The following is a 17,692-nucleotide window of genomic DNA, read 5'->3' on the forward strand; positions in this document are numbered from 1 at the left end:
GTGTTGTTTCTAATGTTTGGTATGACTAAGTCATGGTATGGTATGCTGTACATAATCACGGAAACTGTCAGTGTGTCATTCTGTCAGTCAGTCATTCTGTCTGTCCCACGTTTTTCTACTCACTGACGTGGTCAATCTATGTGAAACTGCACATAGGCATTGAGGACTGGCATAGGTAGAAGGTGACAAAGCTACCAATGGCTATGGACTAGTACTGTATATTTGTATATTTTGCCAGATATTTATTACTCTATTGTTTCCAAAACTGGGCCCAGTGAGTGGCCCTGACCTACTGGTTGTTACTGGTTGTGAACATTAAATTGTGGTTACTGAACTTAGTGCTACTGTAATTTGAAGCGCAATAACTTCCTCCAGGATAAATAAAGTTCTATTGGACTGAACTGAATATAAGAACAATCTGAACCTGTCAGTGGCAAAAAGAAGCACTTTTAGATGATGCAAACTGACGGTGCATAACTGCCCTGGGTGGTTACACTGCAGCCTGTTCTGCCGCTGTCAGCTGCAGCCCTGTCACTCTGGCTGGACCAGTTTTAAAAAATGTTGTTCCTATCAGTCACTCAGACACAAAGACATGGCAGATTACATTCCAGGTTACCCTCTAAGTCCAGTGCATGAGTAAATGTACTTAGTTACATTCCTCCATCGTCCCAAAGGTGTTGGATGAGGTTGAAACCAGTCATGTCCCCCCACACCAAACTGGGACAATTAAACCATTTCTGCATGGAGCTGGTTTTGTGTAGGGAGCCGCTGTCATGTTGAAACAGGAAAGAGTCAAACACAAACTGTTGCCACAAAGTTGGAAGCTCACTATTGTCCATTGTATTATTTGACTAAGGGGCCTCGTCTGAGCCATGAAACAACAGAACACCTTTGTCCACACACCTTTGGCCCTGCAGTGGATATTACAGAGAAACAATCCAGGATCAGTGACATTTCCCCAAGCTGGAGTTATGATCACATGCAAGAAAACTGTAACTAAGTACACGTTCAAGGTATTTGTACTTTGAGTATTTCCATTTTATGCAACTTTGTTCTTCTGTTCCACAACATCTCAGAGGTTAATGTCGACAGCAGTAAAATGCAACATGCACATTAATGCAGAGATATCAGTCCAAAAATAAAACAGAGTAGATACTCCATGTTAAATACTGTCTCAGAGGCTTTTCCAACTCTGACTAGAACACAGCTCTCTGAAATAACGATGAATACTTACTGTAGTCAGATTTAAAGATGCTGAACACTGTGTAGAATATTGTCAACCAGCAGTTTCAGTGCAAAAGAATTTGTATCAGATATCTATCTTATAACGCTGTGGGTGGAACCCTGCTGCTGAGGCACTGACAGACTGTAAATGGTTTGTAAGGCAGTGAGTGACTTAACCTGCTTCTTCACCAGCGTGCACTTTAGTGGAAAATTATGAAACATATGCTGAAAGTGAGCAGATGACTTGACTGAATGTGGAAAAACTGAGACATGCTGTTGAATTTGCACATATTTATGTGAGGACGTCACAGCCTGATCATCATTTGCTCTGTAAATTGATGAATGTTAACAGAATCTTCACACCAAAAAAGGAAAAATTACAATGGGTTGTTATGCAGTGGTTTGGGTGCTGCTGTATGTACCCTTGCACAAGCTGAGTTTCATCCCCCTCTTGAAGTACATTTTGCTGGTACATACTTTTACCTTGAGTTTTGAATGCAGGACTTGTAATGATTTCCACAGTGTGTATTTTGATGTGACTAACTCTCCAGCACTGAGGAAAACACCTCTCTCAGCCCAGTCAGTCGGTTTTGTGTCTGAAACTTGAATAAACTTGTGAGAGAATTCACTTCCTCGACATTTTGTGCACTGTGCGCACACAGGGCTCTGCCGACGCGCTGATTGGACAGATAGCGTGATTGACAGCGGAGGGCGGGTTATTAGTGACACCACCTGCACTGTGATTGGAGCGGGTTTGATAGTGGGAAGTCCCCGTACGCCGGTGTCTCCCTGGTTGCGCAAGACGCCATTTTGGAGTGACAGTGAAAGATAACGGAAAGATCGAGAAGCTGTCTTTCTAAAGGTAACTACCCGCACACACGCGCTGCTTTTCGCCTTAAAATGTCTTATTATGTGGAGTGAGTATTGCGCTGCGCGAGCGGCTCGCTTTCTTTAGCGTTTAACCTGACGTCACGGTGTTCTCTCGTTACTGTGACGCGGCATTTAGCTAACGGCGGCTAACAGTAGCCAGCTCGCTAAAGCAGTTCCTGTAACGTTAACGGACAGATCAAAGAGCTGTCAGTGTCGGGTTGACAAAACACGGGGCTCAGATTTCACCCACCGGTTTTCAAATCATGTCCGCGTTACATATGTCAGTAACGTGTCGCCGTGTTTTGTGAACGACGGTGCTCTTTGGACCGTTAACGTCCGCGAAATTGTACCGCTGCCGCTAGGTGAAGGCTAACACAAGCTAGCATGCTAACAAGCTGAAGCATCCGCCCTTAGTTAGGCTAACTGTTATCTGCTTCGAGTTCCAGTAACTAAGTTAGCTAACGCTACCTGGCGTCGGTTATTAACATATCTAAATTAATCAACCATTTTACACACATGTGCTCTACATTTTACCCACACGGACACAAACGTAGCCGGATCTTCGGCCTTTTGCTAAGGTCGAGGTGTTGTTTGCAAGCTATCGTCTTGTGACGGCTCACACACACAGTAACATTATCCCTGCCGCTATTGCACACAGGGATAGAGTTTGCCAGCTGGAACAGGCCTTTCTTATCTGGTGATCAGCTAGCCGTTGAGTTTATCCGGGTTAACGCAGCTGCCTTTACATGTATGATTTTTAACTTTATAATGAGTAAGATTTAAATATTATGTTGTAGATTTAATGCAGATAAACGTTAGATAATGGTTGATGTTGTTGAGGTTTGGACTGGCTGTTAACGTATAGCCATTAAACTGTTACCTAGACGTTTAACCATTAGCTTAAGTAAACATCTCACTTGTGTTCCCAGCATGTTACATTCATTGTGCCCCCTTTTGGTTCAGCGAAAATCTGCGTTTTCCTCGAGCAAATACTCAACAGTCATCAACCTGTAGGGGTGGAAGAAGTGTTCGGATGTTTAACTTGAGTTAGAGTAAAAATACTCAAGTGTATTTCGTTACAATAAAAAGTCTTATTTAAGTGTAAATACAAAAATATTATCATCAAAATTTACTAAAAGAATTCAAATTAAAAACTATAATTACTGATGCATTAAATACACAGCTGTCATCAACCTGCAGGGGTGGAAGAAGTGTTCAGATGTTTTACTTGGGTTAAAGTAACAATACTAAAGTGTAAAAGTACTCCAGTACAACAAAAAGTCTTACTTGAGTAAATGTACAAAAGTATTGTCAAAATGTAAAGTTATAATCACCCATGCAATAATACCCAGCTGTCATCATCCTGCAGTGTTGGAAGAAGTATTCAGATATGTTACTTGAGAAAAACTAATAATACTACGGTGTAAAAGTATGTCATTACAGTTTAAAGTTTTATATATGTAGAAGTACAAAAGTAATAGCATCAGAATATACCAAAAGTAATAGTAGGCATTTGCAGACTGGTCCCATTTCAAAAACAACCTGCAGTGTTGGACAAAGGTATTCAGATATTTAACTTCAATAAAGTAATAACACTACAGTGTAAACATTTTCAGTTGAGAGTAAAAGACTTGTCAAAGTTAAAGTACAAAAGTAATAGCATCAAAATATGCTCAAGTACCAGAAGTAAAAGTACTCATTATGCAGACTGGCCCATTTCAGAGTAATTTATATTACTCTATTATGATGCATTAAAGTCACAGCTGTCATCAAACTGCAGTGTTGGAAGAAGTATTTAGATATTTTACCTTCGTAACACTACATCAGTGTGGAAATACTCAAGTTACAAGTAAAAGACTTACTAGAGTAAGTACAAAAGTATTAGCATCAAGATTTATTAAAAGCACCAGAAGTAAAAATACTCATTATGCCGACTGGTCCACTCCACAATAACATGTATTATAATACTGGATTATAATTACTGATGCGGTGTGTGTTTATCACTTATATGTTGCACCTGGTAAAGGTGGAGCAGAGTTTAAGTTTTTTTGTGTAATTAATCTAAATCTGCAAAGTGTCACATTATCAAAGTTATCAAGTACATGTAGTGGAGTAAAAAGTAAAGTACTTGACTCTGAAATTTAGTAGAGTAGGAGTAGAAAGTTGCATTAAATGGAAATAGTCAAGTAAAATACAGCACAAGTTCCTCGAATGAGTGCTTAAATATGGTATTTGGGTACATTAAGGTTTCTTAATTTTGAGTTCCTGGTACCAATATTATAACTTTGTGAAATATAAGCATGTTTTATTTAATTTTTTTCAAAACTAGGGAGACGCTCCCACGTGTTAAATGTTGGCTGTACTTGGTTACAGGGTCCAAAACTAACCTTTTCACTTACCAGCCAGCCTAAATTTTTTACCAGCCAACCAAGTGTTGTAATTTGCTATCAGTATTATTTAGCATGTCATTTGGGTCTTGTATGCGATTCTCCATCAATATTTTAATAGTGTGCACTAATATTAGTAATAATGTATGCTAAAATATGGATAACTGTTTCAACAGTTAAGTGTAATATTTGGGTTAATAAATTCTGTAGTATTCTCACTACAGTGCAAAAAGACAATTTCATTAAGGAATTTTACATGAATCACTGACTTCAGTCCCCTTTGGACAGTTGAGACATGAGATTTTAGCTCGACCAGACTGCAACAGCAGGGCCTGTCCTATATAAACATGAATGTCTGACCAGTGGTGGACAAAGTATTCAACGACATGACTTGAGTGAAAGTAAAGATACTCTTGGTCAAATATTACTCCAATACAAGTGAAAGTTGTTCAGTCATTTTCTTTTACTTAAGTGAAACTACACCAACTGATTAACATAGGGATCGGAATAAAATAAATAAATAAAAAAAATAAATAAATAAATAAAATAAAAATCAACCAGCCACCCTCCTCCTCTGACAAGTAAAGAACAGTCACTAAGTGCGGTGAGGTTTGTGGACTGTTACCTGCCACAAAGAGAGAAATGTGAATGGCTTGTTTCTCCTCTGACACGTCACATACCTGTGTGCCGCCACGGCTCGGCTGTTCAGGCACTACTGGGCAATCATGACACTAACGAAGAGGAAATTATTGGACCTGGAGTCGGGCTTCACCGTCGCCGGTAAGCCGTTATCTTGCACCGCGGAGCACTATAGCCGCCATATTTGACAGGAATACGTATTCCTGTCTGTGTCTGTGACCCCCGTTCAACCCACAACCGACAGGATTCGCCTTTCGTTTCTGCTGCTGGTTGAAATCTGCAGCCTACTAGCACAGCGTGCTCCTGAATGATTTCTTTTGTTCGCTCGCACAAAATACCAGGATCGTTCTCCAGTAACAAAAAATGCATTTTTCGCTGGTAAAAAAATAACTCGCCAGAGTGGCAAGTGGTCTTAAAAATGTACCAGCCAGAGACAAAATCTACCCGTAATTGGCGAGTGTTAGTTTTGGACCCTGCTTGGTTACATTACATCCCACCACTGTCAGTCTGTTTTGTTAATGGATCTGTGCCTTTGTGAATTGTTGAACAATAAGGAAGTATTAAATCTACCACCAGTATACCAGTCTCACTGGCTGGTGGTAATCTTGATGGTACAGTTTTGTTTCCTCCTTTCCTCTTGGCGTACACTGCCGTGAAACTGAAACGTGACAGACAGTACTCTCCTAACCGTGTTTTCTCCTCTACTCTGACAGCTTCGTCACCATGGGGAATATATTTGCAACTCTATTCAAAGGCCTGTTTGGCAAAAAAGAGATGAGGATTCTAATGGTTGGACTCGATGCTGCTGGAAAAACAACCATCCTATATAAACTGAAGCTTGGAGAGATAGTCACCACCATTCCCACCATTGGTATGGATATCTTTGATTGTGTCAATCCATTTTTGTCACTTGACAGTTGTGTTTTTGAGTGTTTTACCAACACAATCGGCTGTACTTGAACTCTACATCAGTGAAACAGTCTGAAATGTGCAAAATTGTAAAATAAATCAGGATCTATCTGATGAAAATAATAAGAACACAAGATTATGAATCTGTCCAGAGATTTGATGGCAGCTTTCAGTATTTCATACAGAAGTCTTTATGCATGTTTCATGGACTCATTGAGAAGTATTCAGGTTTGATACCCAGGCATGTTGTATTTCCAGCTTCTCAATGCCTGTCAGCAGTCAAAACTTGAATTGTACAAAGTTTTTCAACAGTTGGTGACTCATCCATGTTTCTCCTTTTGTGTCCAGGCTTTAACGTTGAAACTGTAGAATACAAGAACATCAGCTTCACAGTGTGGGATGTGGGCGGTCAGGACAAAATCAGGCCGCTGTGGCGCCACTACTTCCAGAACACTCAAGGTGAGAGGAGACTTTGTGTTAGCATGCAGCAGTGTCAGTGAACATTACTGCCTATAGGTGGCCTCATGGTGCATAAAAGATGATCTTAAAGTTAGTCACTAATGACTCAGGCACCATTGTTCAGTTCTCAGAGGGCGTATTGTGTGACTCCTCTGCTATTTCCTGAAATTGAATTCATCAGAATATGTGAAGACACTGTAGACTGACGCTGCTTACTGTTTCCTACTGATGATGCAACCTGCAGGTAAACTCTCAGCTGAACTGGTATTTGGTTGTAGTTTTAATCCTATAGATATTTCAGCAGCTCCATCCACACTACCTGTGGGCCTGCTGTATTATCTACAGCAGATGCAGCAAACATCACTGTCCATACACTGAGCATCCAAGTGTGAAATTGAACGTGTGAATCCCTTTGGTGATGATGAGTAGATACAGCATACAACATCAAATAAAGGCCCAGGAGTATTTCACAAACTGAATGCCTTACTCCAGAAGATATCAAGAGTTTTTCTCAACATATAAAGATGCTGATGTGTGATACGTCGGTGGCTTAGTGGTAGAGCAGATGCCCCATGTACAAGGCTGTTGCCGCAGCGGCCCGGGTTCGCGGCCCGGGTTCGACTCCAGCCTGTGGCCCTTTGCTGCATGTTACTCCCTCTCTCTCTCCCCTTTTCACGCTTGTCTGTCCTATACATTAAAGGCTAAAAAAAGCCCCCAAAAAAATCTAAAAAAAAAGAAAAAAAAGAAAGAAACTTTAGCTCACCTGGTAGAGTATGTGCCCCACTGAGGCTGACTCCTTGGCAGCAGCCTGGGCTTGAATCCATCCTGTGGCCCTTCACTGCCTCTGTCTCCCCCCTTACCCATCACTCTTCAGCTGCACTATCAATAAAAAGCACCAAAAAATAATCTTAAAAAAAATTAAAACTCCAGTATGGTGACAACACAACCTCAGACCACTCAAAATTCAAATAAAATAGTATGTGATGGAAACATCATTCATTGGTTGCTAATTAAAGTCCTCACTGAGGCCGTGGCGGCCTGTGATCGGGCCTCACAGATACACACTCATGTGTTTTAAGGTCACAAGTCAGAGAGGTCAGGACACACTGCTCCACTGTGAGATAAACCGTGCCAAAATGCCTCCCTCAGAAATCATTGAGAGCATACTAAACTGCCATCAGATACCAGGCTACTACTTCTGCTCTTTTCGATGCAGTGTTGGATTCACTAAATGGTATCTGCCTCTCTTATTTAAGGGTTGACATTTCTAAACTGCTCAATTCTGTCTCTGAATGTCTAAACGAGGGAGCAAGTCTTTTGACAATAACTTTTAAGAGCAGATAAGTGAGATACTTTTGTTTTCTCTGGCAGTTAAGAGACTTAGAATAGTCTTGTCCCAACCAAGTTTATTGCTCCCACTCCAGACATTTAATATTGATTATCTGCCGATGCTGAGTCCCGATCAGGTACTTCTGTTTTCCTTGATAATACAGCTGCACAGAGAATATTAAAACTAGTGAAATCAATCCAGTGTATATGGGTATGAATATCTCTACTCTTCAGTGTTTGTTGCTTCGGAGAGGCCTTAGTAACCTGAATGAACTGTAGTCTGTCGAGTGTTTATTTTCGTCATCTGTTTATTGTTTTGCGTGGATAATAAATCACTCTGACTGGCTTTTTGTTGGCGAGGGTGAGTGTGACAGACCGCTCTCTATCCTCTGCCTGTAGTGAAACACCATGACGACAGTCAGACTCAAACTCTGAGCTGAAACAAGTGCTCGTAACTTTGGTAAATAACATAAATAAACAGTCTTATACTGAGTTAAACTGTCGTTCATGGTGTGTGGTGTTTAACGGCAGGTGGGTTGCAGAGTGGAGGAGAGTTGATGACGGCTGCGCTTGTTGCTAAACATGAAAGTGTCGTCTGTAAAAACACCTGTGTGACAGCTGGTGTAAAACAGAAGGTAGGATTGGGCCTTAATATGGCCGACCCCCATCAGTTAAAGAAAAAAGAGTCGATGGGCCTGATGCTGAGATTGGGTCGGGACATGCTTATCTGATACCGTGACAGTGGTCGTGTTACATTATTTGGATAATAACACGACAGAAAGAAAGACTAAAACTTTGTAGTTAGACCTCGTGCCCTCAGTGAGCAGTGATGACTTTATTTTACTGATATATTGCTGCCTGCAGAGGGTCTGTGATTAAACACAGAGCTGCTGTGTACAGATTCTGGGGCAACAACCTGAGCAGCTCCTTCACAGGCTGCTGTCTATGTGACAACTTTGTCCATAGTAATAACATGTTTGTGTGTTTACTGAGCTACAGAGATGATGAAATATTTACCAAATGTGTTGGCTCATAAACAGGAAGTTTTCGAACACTGCATTGACTAGATCCTCTCTTGCTTCTCGTTTTGTGAAATATCAACACACACTCATGCAGCTCTGTAGGTTGATTTGAGCCGTCTGACTGTAGAAGTATAAACTGTCTGCGTCTTCATAATGATGCTTTTACATAATTAATGGGAGTGAGTGTGAGGTTGTCAGACAGCATGATTCAAGTGTTTTGTCATCATTTGGCCTGATAAAATGTTCACACTCAACAGACCTGCAGTTACAGAGTGACACATTTAGAGTTTATTTATTGGCTGTTTTCAACACTTGACTGTAACGTAGGCATCTTCACAGCTGAGCTGACTCTCAGCGGTTCATTTTCATCAGAATAATTCTCAAATGTTTTGGAGTTATTGATCAAGATAATCGCCACGTTAGAACCACTGAGTTGCATTCGTCCAGTTCATCGTATGAATATTAGTGATCTTTTGGGTCAAAGAGACTTTTTCAGCAGCAGGAACAGTTTGTACAGAGTGAATTATCAACGGCGGCAAAGTCACAGCTTCTGATCTGCAGGAAGAAAATGTTTAGGAACCAGAAGACAAATGATTATAATGCAACATTTCTGTGTTTTAGCCAGTAACTAAAATGCATATATCTGCATTAAGTGTGAACTGTATTTTGTGTGCAGGGCTTATCTTTGTGGTGGACAGCAACGACAGAGAGAGAGTGAACGAGGCGAGGGAGGAGTTGTCCAGAATGCTCGCTGAGGACGAACTCAGAGACGCCGTGCTGCTCGTTTTTGCAAATAAACAGGTGAGGTCACTTTAAGTTATGTTCTATGTACCAATTAAACTGAGATGGAAATCTATGTTGTCTTAAGAGGAAACGCTACAGGTGAGAACTTACATTAGGACAGGTATTTTTGGCATTACAAGTTTTCTGATATCTTAAGTTCATCTATGTAAATGAGGAATTATTTGGTACAAACCTGAGCCTCCAAGCCAAACAATGGATGGACATTGTTTCTCTGAGGTCTAGAGGAGCAATACTCCTGTCTTTATTTCAGAAGACATAGACGCAGCTACACTGTGAACGTCTGTGGACAATTAAAGGTCCTTTAACACGTGGACTCATTAATACTCAACTGCTGTGCCCCTACACAGTGTTCTCTGGGGTGTTCATGTTGTGTCTAAAACTTTAAAAATACTTTATATAAAGAGGTTAAAAAAGAGAACTTTGAACTCTTCTGGCCACGATAATCATGTTGTGAAAATCTAATATCGTGCCAGCCTGAGTCTAAAAGAAGACGTGTTGTGCAGAAAACACAGTGAGCAGCAGCAAAGAGCTGCTTGCAGCAATAATTATACTTTTTAACAGCTCGTGGGCGTGAGTGTGTTTCAGGCAGATCAACGTGTCACTGGAGTCTCAGGACTGTTTACTTACGGCTGCTGGTGTCCTCAGGCCGCAAGTAGCTGCTAAGTTTTTAACTTTCCACAACTTTTACTTGGGTCACACTTTGCCGTAGAATTAAATGAAGCTCAGAGCAGATGCTCCATAGACAGCGCATGGCAGCTCGCTGCAGGACGCACTTCGGTGCTGCTTGGTGTGTGTTCAGCATCATGGAAGCAAAATAGACAGAAATATTAAAAGAAAAGACCAGTGCATGAAAGACCTGTTTCTACCTGTAGTCGCTCCCCTTAAATTGCTAGATTTAGGACCATCTTAACTGAGACTAAATCCTGACTAAGACCAGAGTCTATCAAGAACGAGTCAAGACCAAGACCAGACCAGTGTGAGTCCCACATTGCGTGATACTAAAATTTGAAACCTATAAACCATAGGCAGTCGTCTTATTGATCTGAAGAATCCACGTTCACATAAAAACACCCACAGAAAACAAATGAAAGCTCCTCCATATTGACCTCTTTAAATGCAATATACTGTATATGTGTGTATGTGCACCTTAATAAATTCTTTAATAAATAATTAAAAGGCTTCGCAGAGGTGAATTCATGTGGGAATGTTTCTTTGTTTTTTTAGTGAGTAAACAAATACAAACACTAAGCAGCTGAAATCAACTTAACCATCTTTATCTAACACTGTTTTTGCAAAGTTAATGCAGTGATATCCCTGCAGCTGTGGTCTTGAACAGTTCTGAATCTTGTTCAAATCTCAAATCGGTTTTTTTTTGTGACTGCGACAAGACTTGAGTAAAAGTGCAGTCGGTCTCAAGATGAGACTAAAGACACACTGAGTCTGTCTAAACATAAATACGACCTCACGTTGTGTCAATCACGTTTGCATACTGAATCCAAAACCTTCGCCCGTCATTTAAATTTTCAGAACACGTTCAATTTCCTGCTTTTTCACCTCCGTCAGAGCCGTTAGAGACATTTGACCAAGACTCAGCCAAGAAACTGTGGCGGCAGGACACAGCTGAGACGAGACAGAGGAACAGAATCATTTCATAACTCAGACAGCTACTGTCAGCAGGTCAGGTACTAACATTCAGGTGGATGATGATGATGAAGAGGAGGATGTGGATGCAGCTTCTGTGTCAAATGAAAGACAGTGGTAGTGATGACAGCCACACAGGTGCAGAGAGGCAAAGGAGGAAATGTGTCCTCTCGTGATGAATTAAATAAATGTATGTGAAACACGTGACTCAGTGTGTAACGGACATCTAGAGTATTAAAACACTGAACGTGGAGGTATCCGTGTTTGTAACCTTGATCGTGACCGACTGTTTGTTCTTCTCCAGGATCTCCCCAACGCTATGAACGCTGCAGAGATCACAGACAAGCTGGGCTTGCACGCCCTCCGCCAGCGCAGCTGGTACATCCAGGCCACCTGTGCCACCAGTGGGGATGGCTTGTATGAGGGCCTGGACTGGCTCTCCAACCAGCTGAAGAACCAGAAATGATCCATTCCACCAGTTTTGATTTTTGTTTGTTGTTTATTTTTTCTGTTTCAACACAGCGGCAGCACCGGACCCAGGCCCCCCTTCGCTCCCATCTAACCCAAGTTTCAGTCCCAGCTCTTTCTTTCAAGAACTTCCTTCATTCCCTCCCTCCTGCTTTCTGCCCTCCTCAGTACTCTCGGGGCTCTAGCCTGTGCTGCTTGTGTGTGTGTGGGCGTGTGTGTGCGTGTGTGTGTGTGTGCGTGAGTGCGTGTGCGTACCTTGTGTGTTCAGCGTGTGTGTGTGTGTGTGTGTGTGTGAAGGCGTCTCTGTGTATGTTGGCTGGGATTGGGAGTAACCCTGGCGTGCCTTTTACACACCTCCTGTGGAATCAGCAGTCTGGTTTTCAAGCCCCTTTCTCCATCCACCAAACTCAGCCTCTGCCCCACTCAGCCTGCCCCCACTCCAAGTCTTGCACGGCCCCCTCCTCCCCACCCTTACTCTCCAGAGGAAGCATGGTTTTCATACGGCAAAGAAAGAGCAAGGGTGCAAACCCCCCCACACCCCCTGTAGTATATATCTATGTTAACTAGAACTGTTCACCTGATGTAGACTGAATGCTAAATGTTCATTTTAACCTCTCTTTGATTTTGAAACCTCGAACCCACCAGTTAAGAGATTCAGTAAATTGCATCTTAACCTGTATCAGGTCGAAGCAAATCAAAAAACAGAAAAAGGAAAAAAAAAAAAACACGCCCATCCTCGGTCATTCTGGTGTCATCTGAAAATCATGCTGTTTGTTTTATTATTATTATTATTATATTGGAATATAACAGATTATTCTTAGCGATGGTTCTCCAGTGAACACTACCTTTGTCCCCCACCAAGCGAGACCGTGAAGCACAAAGCAAGCCAACAGTTTTAAAAATTAGGATCTGAGAGTATATGCAATTCTGGTCTATATTTTTCTGGATAGCTGGCATTTAATTAACCCCGGATTAAATTGGATTATGAGATGCCCCTCCGTACGACGGCTCATCCTGACAGTGTTCCTTTGTGACGTAGGTCATGTACAAAGTGTTGGGCATTTCACAGGCGTCAGCCGGTTGACTGAAGACAGGTGTCCTGATACATTCACAAGCTTCACATGTTATTCCTTTCAGAGATGTTACACGTGGTTTTTTTTTTTCTGTAACTAGTTTTAGCATTTCTATTTGTACTTTGACTGCTGAACCAAATGCATTTGAGCAGTATGACAAATCCTGTATATGAGCGTAGTGTATCCTCGAGGGCCTCAAGAGGTTTTCTCTCACCAACGGTTGGCAGTTTTACTTTGACATCTGAAAGCATCCGGCTGTCTAGTTTTCCTGGTTGGGATGAAGGATTGGCACCAAATATGAAGGCTCTTTAACTGTGAATGGTCCATACATGAAGAAAGGAAACCTAGTTGGATGTCTGGGTGATGACAGGCTACTACACATTATAGCGCCGCACACTTCATGACCGAGGAGACCAACACAACATGTACTGTGTGTGTAGCTCGTCAGCGAGCAGGAAGGACTTGGTGGTCGACCTGTTGAAAGGGGAATGGGTGTTGGGTTAACTGGTCGTGAGAGTCAGCGGGCGTTCTCAGTGTCACGGGGGTTAAGCTGGCACTTGTGTCGAGAATGATTGTAAATCTGTACGTTCCCCTGTAAACTGTTTCTGTGGGGATTTCCTGAACACATTAATAAACATGATTTGATCCAACACTTTGTGTTCACAGAGTTTTCTTCTTGAGCCTCAAATATTAAGATGGTTTTAGTCACAGTTTAATTTCTCCAATATACTCTATGACTGAATACCTGCAAAACTAAACACACTCCCAGCAACTAAGTGCTATTTTCATTACTGATTATTCTGTCCATTAGTTTATTGATTCATTGTTTGGACTCTTTTCTTACCAACAGTCCAAAACATAAAATATTTGTAGTAAAAATGGTTAAAATCGAGAAGCTGTTTAAAAAAAAAAAAGAAAAAAAAAAGAAGAGCCCTGTAAAGTAACTCATGTACGGTGGCCCACAAGTGTCATGGGAATAGTTATAAAACATTTCACAAATAACATACAATTATATTAAACATTAATATATTTATTGACAAATACATTTATTGCTATATAAATAGACAAAATTACAATTATTTATTTGATAATAGTAAATATTTACAAATAAGTAAATAAATAAAATTATAGGCAAATTTATCTACAAATACATTTATTAATATATAATAGACCAAATTAAAAATTATTTAATAGTCAACACGTATTTATAAATGAATATATTCATATGTAATACATGATTTACAATTATTTGATCATAGTCAAATTTATTATCAAATACATTTATTAATATATAAATAAATAGACCAAATTACAATTATTTATTTGATAATAGTACATTCATTTACAAATAAATAAATAAAATAGTAATATTTTATCGTAATTTTTTTTTTACAAATAAGAAAATAAATAAATGAAATTATAGTCAAATTTATCTACAAATGATTTATACATTTATTAATATATAATAGACCAAATTAGAATAATTATTTGATTATAGGCAACACATGTATTTACAAATGAATATATTCATGTAAAATAGATGATTTACAATGATTTGATTATAGTCAAATTTATTATCTAACACATTCATTAATATAAATAAATAGACCAAATTACAATTATTTAACTGTCAAAAATTAAATAGAAATTGTTAAAAAAAAAAAAATCTAGAAATGAAACAAGATACAAGATTACTCTTTATTTCTATATTTGATATTTGGCAAACGACTGAAAACATGACTCATCCTGTCACAAACATGGAGCTGTGAGAGAGTGAGACGTCGCCTCCAGGTTCAAATATTAATTATTAGCATTATAATAATTGCCTGAATAAAAGAGATTGACTTTCAGGTGTGTGTGTGTGTGTGTGTGTGTGTGTGTGTGTGTGTGTTCGCTGCCAGAGGTTTATGAAGCTGTGAATATTTAACCCAAGTTGAACTTCCTGTTAAACTTCACTCAGAGACACACGAGTCAAGTACAGACAAATAAGTTGTTCAGCTGCCTGTCTCTCTGTCTCTCTGTCTGTCTGCCTGTCTGCCTGTGTCTGTCTGTCTCTCTGCCTGTCTGCCTGTCTGCCTGTGTCTGTCTGTCTGTCTGTCTCTCTGTCTGTCTGCGTCTGCCTGTCTGCCTGTGTCTGTCTGTCTCTCTGTCTGTCTGTCTGTGTGTCTGTCTGTCTGTCTCTCTGTCTGTCTGTCTGTCTGTGTGTCTGTCTGTCTGCAGTTCATCAGTTCAACCACCAGGTGGAGACAAACATCTGTTACATCTGTTTACATGGTGTAAATACTAAAGTTAATTCGTCCCTCTCAGTCAAAGCAAATATAACTATGACGTCACATTAAGTGATTTGTAAATAGGATGAACCGCAGCTGTGTGTCAGATTTATGACTCATATTAATGTAGTGTTCTGAAATAGGAAAACAGTCAGCTGAAAGTGCAAACCTCATCATGGGCCAGATGTAAGTAAAGCACCCTACAAACAGAATTAAACCAGTGATGTAATGTAACGAAGTAATTATACTTACAGTTACAGTACTGAAGTATTTCTTGGGAGTATCTGTACTTTTCTTGAGTTTGTATACTTCTGCCAACTCTCACTTTTATTCTCCTACGTTTACAAAATCAAATGTTTACTTTAGCTCCAGTACATTTCCCCTGAGCGTCTTGGCTCCTTACTACAAATCAGGGAAGGAAGGAAGGAAGGAAGGAAGGAAGGAAGGAAGGAGGAAGGGAGGAAGGAAGGAGGGAGAAAAGGAGGAAGGAGGGAGGAAAGGATACACAGATGGAATGGGAGGGAGGAAAATACTGGATTTTGTTCTTTAAATCGTTGAAGTTGTGAAAAAAGACATTGTTTAAGGTGGTGTACATGTTATAAAGAAATAGACTTCACCACTTGCTTTTTATTAACAGCATTTACTTGTACTTTTACATTTAATACTTGAGTACATTTAATATCACAAAATTACTTTTGTCAATTACTTTTTCTATCAGATACTTTAATACTTTTACTCAACAATGCTGTAGGTGACTTTGACTTGTACCAGAGTCATTCTCTGGTAAGATAACTTTGACTCACGTATGACTTTCAGGTGCTTCATGCACCGCTGAGTAAAACAACATGTCTTCTCAAATAAATGCAGCAAACATAATAAACATGCACAAACTATCAGAGCTGCAACTAAGGATTATTTTTATTATTGATTCATCTACCTGTTGTTTTCTTTGTGCTGGTGATGGTAACACAATGTCAGAAAACAGTAAAAAATAAAATAAATAAAAAAATCCTAAAACTCCGGGTGACGTCTTCAAATGTCTTCATGTGGTTTTAAACCCACACAAATAAATAAATAAATAAATAAATATAAAACAGACAAAAGCTGTAAATCTTCACCACTGAGACACTGGAACAATGATGAGTGTTTTACATTTTTGTCTGACAAATAATCTGGATTTATCGAAATAGTTTCCATGTACAGTAAGAACTCAATATTTCCCTCTGAAACGTTGTGGAGTGGAAGTAGGCCTACAGTACTTGAGTACATGTACTTAGTTACTTTCCACCACTGACTATATCTACTTATTTTATTCCGAATCATCGATAAACATTTTTTTCATTTTGCTGCTTTGTTTAAGAAATAACAGTGATGGAAGGAGTAATCAGATTTGTTTGGGTTAAGTAAAAGTTGTAATATTACAGTGGAAATACTCTGTTACAAGTCGTTCAGTCCTGCATTTGAAATCTTACTTCAGTAAAAGTTTAAATGTATTTGCATTAAGATATACTTAAAATATCCAAAGGAAGATTACTCCTGCAGAAGACTGAAGATGCAGATTATATTACTGGTGGTATTGGAGCGTAATGAGTAATATCTAACAGAGTTACGTGAATAAAATACAAAATAAATGTAACTGTAATCAAGTACAGTTACCGAGAAAAATATCTGATTGAATTAGTTATTAATCAAAATATTGGTGATTACAAAAAGGTGATATCAGAATATGTTCTTTTGGATAAAATCTTGTGTGTAACATTCTCTATGCTTTGTTATATTAATAAAATAAAAGTAAAGTTTGAGAGTAATCAGTGTTGAGTACTGTTGTGACATGTATGTTTGTAGTTTGAGCCCGACTGCCCAGTTTAAAACATTTGTTAGAAAAGTAGTCAAAATGTAATAAGTTACATTCATTTGCTGAAATAAATAGAATAGTTACATTACTCATTCCATACTTAACAGTTAATAGTAATCTATTACCTATTACATTTTTAAATGAACCTTCCCAACACTGATTACAGGCTAATTATTGAGATATTAATGTGTTCATCACTTAAATGTTGCGGCTGAAAAAAGTGGAGCAAATATTAACGAATAATTAGTGACAAGAGTTGAAAATTAACAACAGCTATAAACGCTCTGTGCAACACATCAGTGTCGCACTCTGTGTTGAACTACGTTAAGTAACATCGTCCCTGTGAAATAAAATATAGAAAAATATTTAATGTATATGGAGCCTGTTAGTTACTTGATACGCTGCCACCTAGGTTATGAATTTGTACATTGGGGATCAATATATAATATCATAATCATGAATGCAATATATCTGTGTTATTAATCAGAATCAGGAACTTAAAGGTATCAGATTAATGTAGTAAAAAGTACAATAATTGTCTCTGACAGTTAATGAAACTGAAGTTTGAGCAGCAGGAAATGGAAACACTGCAGTCACCTACAGGTCGGGCCAGCTGACACACTTCTGTGCTGTATTTTATTCATCAAGTCTGCACGGCAGAAAACTTTCTTCAACTCAACCAGGACGAAACAGAGCTCTCAGTTATTGGTCCTGCAGCTCAGACAGAGGAACTTAACCCTTT

General features: G+C 39.4%; 1 protein-coding gene across 1 annotated transcript; it reads left to right on the top strand.

The window, feature by feature from the left end:
• The first annotated feature begins 1,928 nt into the window (after window positions 1-1,928).
• Window positions 1,929-13,475, top strand: arf2b (ADP-ribosylation factor 2b). The gene is made up of 5 exons (XM_050059507.1): window positions 1,929-2,086; window positions 5,834-5,991; window positions 6,378-6,488; window positions 9,516-9,640; window positions 11,589-13,475. Exons 2-5 carry the CDS (start codon window positions 5,844-5,846, stop codon window positions 11,748-11,750), a joined length of 546 nt encoding a protein of 181 aa, XP_049915464.1. The 5' UTR covers window positions 1,929-2,086; window positions 5,834-5,843; the 3' UTR covers window positions 11,751-13,475.
• The last annotated feature ends 4,217 nt before the right edge of the window (window positions 13,476-17,692 follow it).

The sequence above is a fragment of the Epinephelus moara genome, chromosome 13, assembly GCF_006386435.1.
Source record: "Epinephelus moara isolate mb chromosome 13, YSFRI_EMoa_1.0, whole genome shotgun sequence".
NCBI lineage: Eukaryota > Metazoa > Chordata > Actinopteri > Perciformes > Serranidae > Epinephelus > Epinephelus moara.

Coding starts and splice junctions, on each gene's coding strand:
- arf2b (XM_050059507.1), top strand. CDS start 5,844: ATGGGGAATATATTTGCAACTCTATTCAAAGGCCTGTTTGGCAAAAAA. Junction 5,992..6,377: donor CACCACCATTCCCACCATTG/GTATGGATATCT, acceptor TTTTGTGTCCAG/GCTTTAACGTTGAAACTGTA. Junction 6,489..9,515: donor CTACTTCCAGAACACTCAAG/GTGAGAGGAGAC, acceptor TTTTGTGTGCAG/GGCTTATCTTTGTGGTGGAC.